Source organism: Leucopleurus acutus (assembly GCF_964270905.1).
Source record: "Leucopleurus acutus genome assembly, chromosome: 11".
NCBI lineage: Eukaryota > Metazoa > Chordata > Mammalia > Artiodactyla > Delphinidae > Leucopleurus > Leucopleurus acutus.
In genome coordinates, this window is record NC_139152.1 from 20,611,046 (window position 1) to 20,627,992 (window position 16,947).

A 16,947-nucleotide genomic window follows, 5' to 3' on the forward strand; every position below is an offset into this window, starting at 1 on the left:
CCTTTCAGATTGAGAACATCACACACTGCCTGCTGCGACTACTTTAATTCAATATTGTACTACCAATATAATAATAATAAAATAAAAAGCATAAAGTTAGGAGAAGAAAAAAAATAAAACTGTCATAGATCATGCAACACAGATAAGATTAAACGTAGAAAATACACAAAAACTGATATAATCTTTTGAAATTATCTGTTTAGGCAAAGTAACCAGATACAAGATTATATTCCCATGTAACAGCAGCAGTTAGAAAATACAAACACTATTTACGGTAGAATTAAAAGGAATACTTAAGTGGGGAAAATCTAAGGTAAGTGAAAGACCCATAAGGAAACTATAAAATTTTACCAAGTCATTAAAGACATAACTAAATGTAGAAAGCAATCCGCCACTCATAGATTGAAAGATTCAATATTATAAAGACTCTCTCCAAATTGACTTATATATTTAATGCAATCCAAATGAAAATCATGTCAGGGCATTTATTTTTCTTGTAACAAACTGAATGACAAAAGTTGACTGACATGATAAACTGAATCTAAAAGTAATATGGAAAAGCAAATGACCAAGAAATATCCAAGGCACTCTTGAAGAAACAGAAGGATTTGTCCTAGCAGACATCCAGACTCATTATAATGATTTGGAGATAAAGGCAGTGTGGCATTTGTCCAGATAGACAAGCAAAATGATGAAACAGAATAGAGATCCAGATAGACAAGACAATGGAATGCAAGTGGAGATCGAGAAGCAGACCCATGTGTATATGTTAAGATGTGACATAATGTATCAGGAGGAAAAGAACAGTCTTTTTAATGGTGCTGGGACAATTGGGTATCTGTAGGGGAAAAACAAAAATTGGACCCTACTTCATACAAAAATCAACTTCTGAAATTAAAGCCCTAACTGTGAAGGACAAAAATCAATAATATAGGAAGATGTCTTCATAATCTAGGAATAGAAGAAGAGTCTTTAAGCAAGACACAAAAGGACCAAACATAAAGCAAAGATTGATAAATTCAACTTTTTAAAATTTAAATGTATTTCTTGTCATCAACAAATTCTGGAGAGAATAAAAAGTGTCAAAAAAGATACTTAAAACACATAACTGATAAAGGACCCATATCTAAAATATATAAAGTACTTCTGAAGATCAAAAAGAAAGGGAACACAATAGTGAGCACAAGATGGAAACAAGCAGGGACTTCAAATAAAGAGATATCCATTGAAATAAACATCACAATAATATGCCATTGCATTAAACTGGCTAAAAATTTAAAATCAGGTTATACTCAGAGTTGGCAAGGTTGATGAGTCATGGTTGAATGTGGTTGCTAATTCATGGCTGGTGGCTGTAAAAACTGGTAAAATCACTATGGAAAATAGTCACCCTTTTTGTGTAAAAATGAAGCTAATATCCAGTACCAGCAGCATATTCCTAGACCCTTAAGTAGCATTTCTCAAATTTTCTGGTGTCAGGATGTCTTTACACTCTTAAAAATTATAAAGGTCCCAGAGAGCTTTTATTTATAAGGTAATTCTATCAATATTTACCATTATCAGTAGTGAGAAATTTTAAATTTATTTATTTATTAACAATAAACTATGACATGTTAAAATATTTTCATTAAAATTATCTATATTTTCCAAGAGAATGAATGTTAAGTGTGGCATTGTTTTAAAATTATTGCAAATCTTTAATTTTTGGCTTGACAAAAGACAACTGGATTCTCATATCTGCTTTTGCATTCAATCTCTTGCAATGCGGTTTTGGTTGAAGTACACAAAGAAAACCCAGTCTCATATAGATATGTGGTTGAGAAAGAAAGTATTTTTGATAACCTTTTCAGATAATTGTGGATTTTCTTCTCTGATACTCCTCCAAAACTTGACAAGTGGCAGTCCCTTAAAGGTTAGTTACACTGTGGAATCAAACCCCATCAATGAGGTTTTCATACTCTGTTAATTCCTTAAAATTCAATGGTCCGTCAGTCAGAGTTCAACTGAGAAGAAAGAGAACCAGTAGAAATACGTAAAACAGGGACTTCCCTGGTGGCGCAGTGGTTAAGAATCCGCCTGCCAACGCAGGGGACACGTGTTCGATCCCTGGTCTGGGAAGATCCCACGTGCCGCGGAGCAACTAAGCCTGTGCACCACAACTACTGAGCCTGCGCTCTGGAGCCCGCGAGCCACAACTACTGAGCCCGTGTGTCACAACTACTGAAGCCTGCGTGCCCAGAGCCCATGCTCCGCAATGAGAAGCCCGTGCACTGCAACAAACGGCAGCCCCCGCTCGCCGCAACTAGAGAAAGCCTACACACGGCAACGAAGACCCAACGCAGCCAAAAATAAATAAATTTATTTTAAAAAAACAAAAAAAGAAAAGAAATACGTATGACATTTACAGATTTATTAGAATAAAATGTCCAACGCATTTGTGGAGGCTGGCTAAGCAAAGTCCAAAATCTGTAGGACAGGCTGTGAGAAGGAGAAGATCACAAGCAGGCTGGACCCAGGAGGTGTGGGCTGCAGTCCATCTGCAAGTGAGTCAGGAAGGAGGGGCAGCGGAAGAGATTGAGTGCATGTGTAGGCCTAGCTGCTGCGTGGAAGTCCTGAGGTCAGGCTCACCCAGAATAATCTCCCTTTTGATCAACTTCAAATCAACTAATTAGGGACTTTAACCCCATCTGCAAAATTCCTTCAAACAGCACCTAAATTAGTGTGTGACTGAATAACTAGAAGAAGGCGTGTGTACGCAACAAAACCGCCACTGCCTTCCTATGTCCTCCAGTGCTCACAAGAGAATGTCCTTGTAGTCCATCCCCAGCAGGAGATGAAAAATGTTATTCTGGGGACTGTGGTTCAGAATAAGCAAATGAACACATCAAAAAGTCATCATAGGGCTTCCCTGGTGGCGCAGTGGTTGCGAGTCCGCCTGCCGATGCACGGGACACGGGATCTCTTGAAAGGGGAGCCCAGGGGTCTGTGGACCACACTTTGAGAACTGCTGATTTAAAGAAACATGTATACAAGCACACCAGCATACTATGTACAAGATTGTTCACAGAAAAGGAAACCACACAAGCGCACGTCAACAACAGACTGAATATATTCACATAACGGAATCCTATTGCTTCAAGGAGCGTATGATGTGGTACCTACCACTCTTTGACCCAGATAACCTGGGCCTCTGCCCGGAGCCTCACACTTCAGAGGGCCTCTCACCCCTGTCTTTCTCCAGCTGTGACCCCCTTGGAGCAAGTAGTTGGCTGAATCCTTTTTCTAGACAGACTCCAAGTACTCAGTTCCCCAGAATTCCCTACCCAAATGGCCCTGATCCTATTTTCAGGGCCTCAATGGGCATCCTTGGTTTCATCCTCTTAAGAACAGACAGGACTACTAGGATGTCCACATCTAAGTCCAAAGATGGCCAAGGGTCATCCATTTGCAAGTGGTGTGGGCATCTACGTGTGTGCGCGAGGCCCCCTGTGGTACAGGATGGAGCCAGGACAGAAAGAGATAGAGGGTGGACTTTGGGGTGGCTCTGCTTGTACATTTGTCCCAGGACCCACGGATATTAGGGTTGGTCCTGGCTGCTTAGAGCTCACATAACACTGAGCTCAAACAGGGTCACGGGCGCACGCACGCACACACACACACAAACACACATGCATGCACACTATAATTCCACTTATGCAAAGTTCAGAGAGAAGCAAAACCATAGCGTTAGAGATACATACAATCCAAAAAGAAAAGCAAAGCAAAGTTACCACAAAAGTAAGAATAACGAGCGCCAGAAGATACAGGGTTTCTGATGCGGAAGGGACACGAGAAGGCTTCTGGGATGCTCAAAGGGTCCAGGTCTATTTCCTTACTCGGGTGGTAGCTACGTGGGCACTCATTCATAAGTATTCATTAAATAGTACATGTTTTCCATTTTTTCAAATTACATTTTATCTCACTAAATATTAATATCAACCTGAAAAATGAAGTAACTGTAATAAAATTGCATTTTCTTTCATCCAGGTTCCCTACTCACACTTCACATGTCTCTCCTTCACTTTTCGAAATCTTCACATATTTATCAAAAAATACTTTTGAAATCAACAAAACCACATGTAATTGTAGCTCTAAAAATAAAATCAATAGGATTCTAAAATCAATAGGGCTGATGAGTGGAGGAGAAAGAAATCCAAGGAGATTATTCGTACGTTCACTTTTGGATTAAAATAATATGACCACAGACAGGCTTTGAGCCCAGGAAGTTTGACTCCAGAACCTGAATAATTAACCATATGCTTTTTCACTTAAAACAATTAAATGAAATGACCCGTATAAGATACCTAGGTACAGGGCATATTGCAGGATTTCAATAAACAAATGTAGTTATTTTATCATTATCATTCTGAATATTTACTATTACCACCTTTTAATCTCCTAGTAAGTAGGCCATTGCTTCATTTCTATACCCCAATATTCTAGGAAAGATATTTAACACATTAAAAAAGAGTAAAATATACTGGCGTCAAGGGAATGGGGGGTGTATTGTGTATTTGGCTAAGTGTGTATCCTGAGAAGGACCAGAGAAGCACCCTCTAACTATTTAATATTTTATGCTTATAATTATCCCACTCGTGCCTGAAGGATGACATTTAATTACATGTCCCTTAACATGCCTAACTACAAGTTATTGCTGTCATAAAACCATGCAGTTAGCATTAAAATTAAATATAATATTGTACTCAATGACCTCTCCTCAATCATTAGAAGATCTAAGAGAGGTGATTTAGTGAAATATTAACAGTACAGGCTTTTTGGTTGCTAATTTTTTTGCCAACTGTCATTCCCATCTGCTCTAAATAAGTTTTTAAATGATATTATAAGCCGATGTTACAAGTTCATGTGCACATTATATTTTTATTTCTGTATACCCTACAGCGTGCTTACCAGCTACATGATTTTTTAATTGAGATGTTAAAAAATTCAAGATTATCTGAAAATTTAGTTCTTAAGACTTACCCTCAATACAACTGTTTACAGGCCATTTATGATTGCCTCTAGTTAATACGGTAAAGCCCTGCTGCCCTAAAGCTATTTGAGCGGGGGAGCTACCTAGTAACCCCAGTGAAGACCAAGCATGTCGCCATCATTAATTCCCAAGTACTTACTTCCACTGCATAGTGGAAAGCCGACGAACCTGGATGCAATGACAGGTTTTGAAGAGGCTTGATGTGTGGTTTCTCCCATCCAAACTCCAAAGACCACTCCACTGTTAACATGTGATCCGTAAAAACCGTTCCAAAAACCAGAGTATTGGGGTCTGGTTTTTCCTTTAAAACGGTGGCTGGTGTGATTATTAGATCTTTAGCCTGGGGAAGAAAATCAGCACCATTAAAGAAAAGTAACTGAACATCCATGGCTAGATGAGACAGAGGGTAAAAAGACAGATACAATTTAAGTCACTGGCCGTCATTTGACTTTTAAATGTTGGCAACTAACGCAGAAACTTAACACTGTGTGAGAGAAGCAAATCATGCCTGCATTCAGAATTTGGACTGTTGTTTAAAATCTCTTCAATGTAGGGAATTCCCTGGCGGTCCAGCGGTTAGGTCAGGGAGCTAAGATCCAGAGGCCGCAGGGCACAGCAAAAAAAAAGAGAAATCTCTGCAAGGTATACTGCCGAACAAATATCAGAACCAAAATTCAGTGGCATTTAGAAACAGGGACAAAAGAGTAGATGGAGTTAAATGACGCTAAAAGAACATATCTCTTCTCCACTCCCACCACAGAACCCATGTGGATCCTTCGAGAAAGAAGAAAGAGGGGTCTTAGAATGAAAACAGCAACACTCACAATGACTTGTTACACTAAAAAGAATGTCATTAAGAACTGCAGCTCTTGGGATGGTTATACTCCAGCTCCCCCAAAGAATTCTTGGCAGAAGGCTTCCAAAACCCTCTGGGTGCGTCGTAGGGGACAGGCAGCAAGCAGAGTGAAGCAAATGTTTTCCTCGTTGAAAACAGAAGTAGAGATTGAACACTAAGATATAAATCCTCTATTCTGTATTGAGGAAACAGTGAACAAAGGACCCCTTATTCAAAGAAAGATAAATAAGAGTAATAGGAAACAACTTCACACAGTCCCATTTCACCAGCTCTCCACAGCCGGCTTGCCTATTACAAATGGCCCACACGTAAGCATCCGGATCATAGACAATAGCACCACTAACTATACAATAGCGGTAGAATACTGACAAAAACCACAGGGGAAGGAGCTTTTAGACCACTTAAAAACAAAATTAACCAAGGACAAGTTCAAGCTGTTAATAGGTTCTAAGGAAGATCGGACTCCACTTCTTTCTATACACAAAAGTAGTCATTGCCCCCCAAAATCAAATACAGAATTTCACTTCGTATCACCAGCTCTGATCATTATTTTTTCAAATAATCTAATTACTTCGGATTAATTCACTGCTTTATAGCTGCTTTAGTCATTTGATATATTATGAATGATAGTTATTTTTAGAAAAACATTTAGGCTACAAATGTTATTTACTTTTTGTTTGTTTCACTTTTTATGTTATCTTGGAGTATAGCCGATTAACAATGTTGTGATAGTTTCAGGTGCACAGTAGAGGGACTCAGCCATACATATGCATGTATCCGTTCTTCCCCAAACTCCCCTCCCATTCAGGCTGCCAAATAACATAAAAATGGTATTTATTTCAAAACAACCAGAAAGCTCACATTACAAAGTATAAGGCATTAAGGACAACATATTAACTGTAATTTTCAGGCCAGTCTAGTAACGCTACTTTGGAATATGCCAGTAAAATGCCAAACTTTGAGGAAAAAATTTCTTCTATCAGTACTTAATCCAAGTAAGTAAGTTAACCTAAAACCCTTTACTAAGTGCAAGAAAATAAATTTATTCCAGCTAAACTGTTTTGATCTTTGAATTCCATTTCTCTCCCCTTATCCTCTAGACTAGGTAGGATGTTGGGCAAATTTCACCTGATGGCATGGTCCATTAGCTGTGACAGAAACCTGATGACCCTTAAGCCAAAAATATTTATTATCTGGCCCATTCAAAAAGCTTGCCAATCCTTCTTGACTGTTTAGATAAGAAATCTGGGGCTTCCCTGGTGTCGCAGTGGTTGAGAGTCCGCCTGCCGATGCAGGGGACATGGGTTCGTGCCCCGGTCTGGGAAGATCCCACATGCCGTGGAGCGGCTGGGCCCATGAGCCATGGTCACTGAGCCTACACATCCGGAGCCTGCAATGTGCTCTGCAATGTGAGAGGCCACAACAGTGAGAGGCCCGCGTACCGCAAAAAAAAAGAAATCTGGCTAGAGTATTTGCAGTTAAATCTCCAGCCCTAGCACAGTGCCCGGCACACACAGCAGTAAAGTTTTCTTAAATGCTGAAAATAACTTTGGTTGATTTCAGATGCACTCTGTAATGAATGACAGACTCATTCACAGAAGATGGCCGGGATTTAAAGTGAGTGAAATTCTAACATAAACTTTTTATTACATGAATGGTTTCACAGTATTCTTCCACAAGTACCTGTGCTTTTGCTTTAGTTAGCTTTTTTGAAAAAGTGGCTGGGGGGATCCTGGGCTAAGAAAAATCTAGAACTATATCAATATAGTAAGACAAACTTAATGCAAAATTTTACCTATTAACACTATTAATAAAAGTTTCTTAATAACGGGAGAGCAGTAAGATACAAAACAAAAGCAGAAAGATGAAAGTAGAAGAAAATGTAGCAGAGAGAGTGAGTAGAATGGGTGAGTTTTTTATCCCTGGATTCTGGATACATCTGAAATATTGCAAAGGCAACAGACCTTAGCTTTTTTTTTTTTTTTTTTTTCCAGTGACAAAACCAGTAATTTGCATGGTTCTTCAAAAGTAAGATAGGGAGGGAGGAAGGGGAGGGGGGGAAAAAAGTAAGATAGGGCTTCCCTGGTGGCACAGTGGTTGAGAGTCCGCCTGCCGATGCAGGGGACACAGGTTTGTGCCCGGGTCTGGGAAGATCCCACAAGCCGCGGAGCGGCTGGCCTGTGAGCCACGGAAGCTGAGCCTGCGCGTCTGGAGCCTGTGCTCCGCAACAGGAGAGGCCAAAACAGTGAGAGGCCCGCGTACCGCAAAAAAACAAAAAAAAAAAGATTAAAAAAAATCTCAACCTCCCATCTGCTATTTCTTCCTTTTTTTTGGCCATACCCCACAGCTTGCGGGATCTTGGTTCCCCAACCATGGTTCAAACCCGGGCCCCGGGAATGAAAGTGTGGAGTCCTAACCACTGGACCACCAGGGAATTCCTCCACCTGCTATTTCTAACATTAGCTAAACAATTCTATCATTACCAAAGAAGACATACAGATGGCCAACAAATACATGAAATGATGCTCAACATCACTAACCATTAGAGAAATGCAAATCAAAGCCACAATGATGCAAATCAAAACCACAAAAATGCAAGTCAAAACTACCATGAGGTATCTATCACCTCACACCAGTCAGAATGACCATCATCAGAAAACCTAGAAACAATAAATGCTGGAGAGGGTATGAAGAAAAGGAAACCCTCTTGCACTGTTGGTGGGAATGTAAATTGATACAGCCACTATGCAGAACAGTATGGAGGTTCCTTAAAAAACTAAAAATAGAACTACCATATGACCCAGCAATCCCACTATTGGGCACATACCCTGAGAAAACCATAATTCAAAAAAAGTCATGTACCAAAATGTTCATTGCAGTTCTATTTACAATAGCCAGGACATGGAAGCAACCTAAGTGTCCATCAGTAGATGAATGGATAAAGATGTGGCACATATATACAATGGAATATTACTCAGCCATAAAAAGAAACAAAACTGAGTTATTTGTAATGAGGTGGATGGACCTAGAATCTGTCAGAGAGTGAAGCAAGTCAGAAAGAGAAAAACAAATACCATATGCTAATGCATATATATGGAATTTTAAAAAGCGGTACAGATGAACCTAGTGGCAGGGCAGGAATAAAGACGCAAATATAGAGAACGGACTTGAGGGCATAGGGGGTGGGGAAGGGGAAGCTGGGATGAAGTGAAAGAGTAGCATTGACATATATACACTACTAAACGTAAAATGGATGGCTAGTGGGAAGCAGCTGCATAGCACAAGGAGATCAACTAGATGCTTTGTGACAACCTAGAGGGGTGGGATAGGGAGGGTGGAAGGGAGATGAAAAAGGGAGGGGATATGGGGATATATGTATACACATAGCTGATTCACTTTGTTGTACAGCAGAAACTAACACAAGATTGTAAAGCATTTATACTCCAATAAAGATGTGAAAAAAACAAACAATTCTATCATTAGCTAATCAACAAGAAGCAAACCACACAGGGTCCATTTACCTTTCAGGATTTCTAGGCTTTCCAGTAACCCTACCTGCCATGAAACCAATAGGCAATGGAATATATACAACTTTATTCCAACACAATCTGCATAGAATATTTTAAAAACAAGACTATGGCTTTGCCTCATATCAAACTGTAGGGTGATTCTTTTTATTTTTTCCTTCCCTCACTCTTCTTCCTTCCTCACCTACTTTATTATTCTTAGTATTTTGCCTTTTTATTCACTCAGTGAACACTGCACCAGCACAGTGGCTCAGGTAGTGCACTTAACAAGCACAGCAGATACCAAGATGCAAGGGCTCAGCCTTCCTTCTCAGGCACACTTGCTGCTGGCCAAAGACAGGTGGTAGCCTCTGTGAACAAGTGTTATTCATTCATTCTGTTACGAAGGTTGTCGCCCCAGAATCATACCCCTTCCCCTCCCTTGAATAGAAACCAATAGAAACTCATCTAAGTTTCAGGATGAAGCTGAAAGAAAAAAACAAGAACTGGTTAGAACCAAGTAGGCCCAAGATGGAGGAAGATGTGACTTCCACTAGACCCTGGGCCCCATTATACGCTCATTGTAATAAGTTAGCTAAATGCCACCCTCATCAGCACCATGACAGTTGACGATTGCCATGACAACAACCAGAAAAGCACGAAAAGCACGTACAAGGACTGAAAAGGAGAGCTGCATCAGTTCTGGGTTCAAATCACACCCCTGTTCTCATATAACTCATGAATATTCCCCCTGTTCTCATATAACTCATGAATATTCCCCCTGTTCTCATATAACTCATGAATATTCCTCCCACTCTTTCCAATTCCCTCCCTTTTACCTTGACCCTCCTATACAACCCGCCCAACTTGGGTTGAGAAGTTGATTAATGAACCAGGTTCCCACTTCTCCATTCTTTAACCACTGAATGAAGCTTGTGCTGTTCCAATCTCAGCGTTGGTTTTGTTATTGGCTGCACAATCTGATTGGAAAAAGGACCTCCCTGGGGGAAAAACTGGGGTCTTGGCCCAGGCTAGGACCCCGGCACAGGTCTGGTTGATCAATTCAGTAACATATTAACTGAACAATTTTTTTTTTTTTAACCTAACAGTTTTTGAGCTACTATGTACCTGTATTGCTATAGGCACAAAGAAACTCAGGGGAGTCCTCTTCTCTTAGCGAGGGGGAAAAACAGTATGAAGAAATAAACAGATAAATAGATGTCAGGAGGTGATTAGTGCTATGAAGAAGAAAATGAAAGCAGCTTGAAAGGATAGAGTGGGAAAGAGAAGGATTATTTTAGATAGAAGCGTTAGGGAAGGCCTCCCTGACGAGGTGACATTTGAGCAGAAACTTGGATGAAGAGGGTAGGTCATTTAGATATCTAGGGGCAAAGTCTTTCAGGCAGAGGGAGCAAGTGCAAAGGCCCTGAGGTGGGAACACACTTGGCATGTACAGGAAACAGCAGACAGCCAGTATGGTGGGGATGCAGGAAAGGGAGGGGCTGAGAGAACCAGTTACTCCATTGTACACTGACCGACATTCCAATTCTCCATGAGCCCTGGCTCTGTGTAACCAAGACTGTATGCCATCTTCTTTCTTTCCCTGGGACCGGTACTATAGACACTGCTGGCAGTTAGGGCAAACCCAGTTTCTCTCTCCATTCCAGGTAATTTGAGGGATAATACTAGAGCCAGGCTACCATGCTTTAATTTCTCGCTGTTTTTACTAAGTATGGAAGAGCAAAGTTGGAGGAAGGAGGAGAATTTAAATGGTGGAAAAATAAGAGAATCTGGGTAATGCTGAGCTTTTTCCTTGAGCCTCTACACTCCCCCCCTTGGCATCTGTGTTCTCGACCCTGGCCAAACACTGGATTCAACCATGGAGGTTTTAAAAAAACATTAAACTGGACCCCATTCCAGAATCCCAGAAGGATGGAGCAGGGGGGTGCTTGTTTGTTTAAGTTTACCCAAGTGGATTCCAACTGTGCAGTCAGGGCTGAGAACCACACCACACCATCTCCCCTGAAGATTTCATCAACTTGAATAGCAATGGTTCCCAACATTGGCTGCTGAGTTGATTTACCTGGGAGGATTTTTTTTTTTTTAAGAAAAATATCAATGCCCACGCCCTACCTAAGATCAGTGCAAAAGAAACTCAGGAGTGGGGCTCCACATCAGTTTTGGTTTCAAGCTCTCCAGGAGATGCCAATGCACAAGAAAGGCTGAGAACCAGTGACAGAGATTCAAATCTCACAGATTTGTGAATACTTACCAAAAGCCACTTACTCTCTTGCAATCATATGAACTTGGTAATCTCAAACTGAATATGTCTAAAATGGAACACATAATATTTCCTTCAAAATTGGGTCTCTATCTCTGATACTCATATTACTTTCTACTTCTTGACTTCTTTTTTTTTTGCGGTACGCAGGCCTCCCACTGTCGTGGCCTCTCCCGTTGCGGAGCACAGGCTCCAGACACGCAGGCTCAGCAGCCATGGCTCACAGGCCCAGCCGCTCCACAGCATGTGGGAACCTCCCAGACCGGGGCACGAACCCACGTGCCCTGCATCGGCAGGCGGACTCTCAACCACTGCGCCACCAGGGAAGCCCTGTTCATTACTTCTGAGCTTATCATTCTCACAACATTCTCCCAACCCTGCTTCCCATATCGATCACTGAATTAAGACACTTGTACTTTCAAGTATCACATGTTTAATCATTACCTTCAGAAGTCCACGAACAGCTAAATGGCTACAGACTCGAGTCCAAATATTTTAACCCCAAAATCAAGGATCCCAAGCAAGGCACTAACTTCCTTTTACAATTCTACCTCTCACTAACGTTATGCATAAACCTTTTATCATTTACCAATCAATGCATTCAGCTGCAAGTAAATCAAAACCAAACAGGAGCTGGTTTTCTCATAACAAGTCTGGAGGAGCCAGGCCTGCCAGCACCCGTTAATGTCAAGGCTCTGTGATTTTCTTGGCCGTCTCCTCTGGGTCAAAAGAAGGCTGCTACAGCTGTAGCTGTAGCTTCAGTGTTAATGATCTAATCAAAGTCCAAAGAAAGGGGAGGAAAAGGACAATACCAGACAAATCTGTTCCCTTTGACCGCAAAAGCAAAAATTTCCCAGAAATTCCCTATGCCTTATTGGTTAGAAATCTGTCATAGTGATCTCTCTAGCTGCAAGGGAGGCTGGGAAGGCAGGTTTGTCATCCAGGGCCGGTTGGAAAACTGTGAATCAGAGTTCTGTTAACAAGGAACGTGTCTGGGGCTGTATTTGCGGTACACATCAGCCTAGTGCCTGAACACTTACATATTCTTGTCTAACATGGGAAGAGACAGAAGGACTAAAACTTGGCTACAGATGTCTTCCCACCCTCACCTGTTTTTCTCCATTATTTCTTCCACTTGTAAAGCAGAAATCAGGTGTCTCCAGTTTATCCAAACTCCCTCCTTTCTTCCTCCGGCAGTAAATGTGGAAACTAGTACCCTCACCCAGCCCAGCAGTCTGGGGTATCCTCAGCTTTCCAACTGCCTAACACTTGCCTTACCTACTGCTCATGCAAACCCTCCAGATAGACAGCCAACTCTCCAAAATGCTTGGTTTCCTCTATAAAATCCTTCAGATTGATTTGAACAATTGGGAAATGGGAGTCATTTCTCTTTATCGTTTTGGCCTCTCATTTAGCACAGTATCACGTCCGATTAATTCTGTTCTAAACTTCACTAAACCTAGATTTATCTTCACGGTTTTGGATATCTCAACATAACAGACTGTGTAAAAACAAAACTGAAAACAAAAACTTGTACTACTATAATTCATAAAAGACCTTTTTGTTGTTGTTGTTATTCCAAACCCTTAGACAGCCAACTTGAAGAATGATCAAGGCCTAGTATGTATTTTTTACTTTTCTGAATCCTCTCTTTAAAATACCTCTAAGACCACCCATAGTGGGTAGGACCCTCTTGCCCTGAGATCAGGTTAGTTAATGGCAAAGCCTTTTTTATGTTTTTATGCTCAACTTAGTGCTCCTTCCCATGCTCCAATGGTCTCTGATGACTTCAAAGTCAGGATACCATATACTTGTGGAAGAATTTGGAAGGCCACAAAGACTGGATTGTGAAATGACAAGAAATATTGACAAAAACAGGGCATACTAAAAACCAAAATTTCTTGACTCAATATGTGTGGCTGGGGAACCATTTGGTCTGAGATGGGGAAGCCACAGCAGGCTATTGCAACTGGATTGAGAACACCTGAGGGCTGTATCAGCCGGCATTCAGGCAACATGGCATCAGTACTTCTCTGAATTGGCACTTAAACTTTCAAAGGCTATCTCTGCATTACAACTGTATCAGATGTTGCATAACTTTGTTCTAAAACAAGTGTTTGTCTTGCTCTATTTGGAAAACCATGGGTGCTACGTTCATTATCATTTACAGACACTTTCTAAAAATCTAATAACGAGGTACGAAGAGGAGTAAATTAGGGCTTTTGGAGCGGCACATTCTGTGGAAGCAGGGGGGATGGGAAGAAACAGACAGCTGACCTCCTTGAAACAAGAACAACCCTGGAGTCCACAGAAAGATTCTGTAGGATTTCCCAGTAATAAGGCATCTCATTACTGGACTCTTGGATAACGGTTTCCTCACGTTAAAATGACTATCAAAATGGGGGAAGAGATGCAATGTGAAAACTACCCATGAGACCCAAAAGGCAATTTAAAAGTTATAAATGGAGTTGATCAAAAGGGAGATAGAATACGTCCAAAGCCAACACGATCCTGTAAAAGCCACCATTTTTCTCCCCCAAATTATCAATTTCATTTTTTGTTTACCTCATCACATTTGCACAGTGAATACAACCACCATTACCACTCATGTTTTGATATGCAAATACATGAGTATAGACTATCAATACACCCCTCCTTACCTGAAATCTAAATTAACAAAGAGAAGATTACTTACATGATGAATTAACTCTTCACTTTGCAAACAATTCTTCTATGTATAAAAGTATAAAGGCCTTTGGGGAAATTTTTAATTTATCTATAACCTTTGAGGAATTTACTATATAAGATGACCCTCAGAGATTATGAAGTAGAATTCCTCTTTATCTCATTCTTTCAAGGACCCACATCTCAACATCAAAGTCCCTCAAATGTATTAGGAGCTTAGTCTTCATAGGCTACCAGAGTAAATTGACTGTTGGGTTATAGAGGACATTAAAGGACAAGGAACAAATTCACAAACTTATTACTATATCCTATTATATTTTGGTTTTTAAAAAGTCCTGAGAGCAGAGATCTTCTATTAAATTTATCTTTGGATTTCCAATGCCTAGCACAGTCCCTGGCACATAGTAAGAGCAGGGTATGTGTGGAATTGATGAGTCAAGTTTCACTCCCTCTCTGAACCCTGCCAGGATGTGAGATCATTAGGACACTCTGTGCTATGGATGACAATTGACAGTGACTGAAACAGGCAGCAGAAGAGCAGAAGGAGACAAAAAAAAAAGCAAAAATCTCTGTGGTGTGGGGGGTTGGGAGTAGGTGGAGATAATGAATTATAGAGAAAATGATAATACACCTTACATTTATGATTTTATGATTTTTAAAGTACTTTACAAGATTCGTTCTCTTTTGCTCCTCACTATTCCTCTGTGATGTATGAGATTATTTAATATATAAATTCCATAATTTAGAGAGAAAAGAAGGAAATACTGCCATTTTTCCTCTTTTACTGTAAAATGTTAGCTGCTGCTTAAAGACGAAATACATGAGTTTAACTTTTTCCACAAATAGGGTGAAGGGTTAAAAGTATTACATAATCATGTAAACCTCTAGGTGAAATTCAGGAACTGGTTACTTTCCAAGAAAACTTTTATAATTCATGAAATAAAATAAGCAATTAACTGCCAGGTAATTTTAGACACATCTGTACTGCACTGCTCTCCACTTTTTCCCTGGAAGAGTGGAATTTAAAATGCATGGCAGCTTATCTAAATTACTGTATAAACCCGTACAGTGAAAACTGCCCCAATCTCAACAAGAAATGGCTGTATTCAATTGAATTGCTGTTTCTCTTAGCCTCTGGCAAATAACTTACCTTAAAAGTCTCCACCACCTCTTTTGATCCTCCTTCTCCGGTACATTCCGCGGAGCATCCATTATTGCAGTCCTTAAAAGAAGAATTAAATCCATTAAGTAAAACTAGGTGGGTAACTGGGGTCTGGGGTAATCAATATCACTCACCATCACACCCTTCGCTCGGCTCCGGTCCGGTCCCCAAGCAAACAGGAAAAGGAGGATCAAACACCCAAGCACGAGCCCCAAAGGAGAGCGTCCTGCGAGGGCTGCCCTTCTCTTTCTGCCCTGCCGGAGGTCGCGGCTGTTTTTGTCCTCCACAGCCGGCTTCGGGCAGACTGGTTAAATTCCAGGTTCGCCCTACAGAGCCAGGGTTCACCAGCAAAGAACAAGAAGGTAATTGTCTCCCCCTTTTATCCGAGAAAATAGTCTAGACTAGGGCTTTAAGCCATTTATAGAAAAAACCTCCTGGGCGCGCTCAGCCTCGTGGTCTTGTAGATCACGGGCGCACAATAGCAAGCCTAGAAAAAGGATGGGGACCAGAGTGAACCATTTTCTCTACGGGCAGGGTCCTCCGATGCAGGCGCAAGGACACTAAACCCCACACGTGAAAGACAAAACCGCATGGAATTAGGGGGTAAATTTTAAACATACTTAAGGACACAATGGAAACAGGTCGAACTGGAAACGGTTAAGACCTTAAAATTTAAAAAAAAAAGCCTAATCTGGTACATCACTAGGGGAAAAAGGAAGAAAGGGAATCCAAGGAGGCAGAAGGCTGCGGTCAAAATATTTTGGGGTGGCGAAGGCACGCAGGATGCGGCTGTCAGTTCTGGCAGCCCAGAAATTCCGCTTCCCCCCACCAACCCCTCCTCCACCAAAGCGGCTTCCATGGCGACCCTCACGCTCCCCGTGGCTGTCCGCGCCGCGCTCCGGAGCGGGTCCCCGGCGGGACTTTAGACCTGTCTGGCGGGGGCTTCTCCGAGGAATTCGCAGGCTGGGACTCGAGATTTCGGGCAGGGCTGGGGAAAGAGGAGACTCCCGGATGGAGACAGCACGGTGGTGCAAGGCGAAGCAGGGTGGTGCGGGAAACAGCAGCAGCGCGCCCGGCCGGGCCCGTGGGCTTCCGGGACCCGGGCTCCAATCCGCCCCACCCCTACGCCCGCGAACGCCCGGGGTCGGGGTACCTGGCGGGCGAGGGCTGCGGCGGCGGGGGGTGGGCTGGCCATGGGGCGGCTCCGGGAGCGCGCGGCTGCGGAGAGCTGCGGCGGCACGCAGCGCCCGGCTGGACGCGAAAGTGGGCGGCGCGGCCAAGCTCCAGCGCATGGACCGCGAGGAGCCGGCCGCCAACACCCGGAACCCCAGGCCAGGGCCAGGCGCAGGGAACAGCGCAGCGCCTCCAGCATCCCTGGGGGAGAAACCTTCAACTGTCTGGTTACTGTGGTCCTTCGGTCGGGAAACC

General features: G+C 42.0%; 1 protein-coding gene across 9 annotated transcripts in view; it reads right to left on the reverse strand.

Moving 5' to 3' along the window:
- The window catches only part of BCAT1 (branched chain amino acid transaminase 1), a gene marked incomplete at both ends in the record, with an annotated part of 61,852 nt that extends 45,123 nt beyond the window's left edge, over positions 1-16,729 (reverse strand). For 6 of the 9 annotated variants that reach the window (XM_082849650.1, XM_082849655.1, XM_082849652.1 and 3 more), the window contains 3 exons: positions 5,169-5,369; positions 15,508-15,579; positions 16,673-16,714. In XM_082849650.1, coding sequence (XP_082705776.1) covers positions 5,169-5,369; positions 15,508-15,579; positions 16,673-16,714 — 315 coding nt within the window. Of the gene's footprint in view, positions 1-5,168; positions 5,370-15,507; positions 15,580-16,672 lie in introns of those variants that run through there. The other 3 variants (XM_082849656.1, XM_082849653.1, XM_082849648.1) reach the window with 2 other exon arrangements.
- Positions 16,730-16,947: the final 218 nt, after the last annotated feature.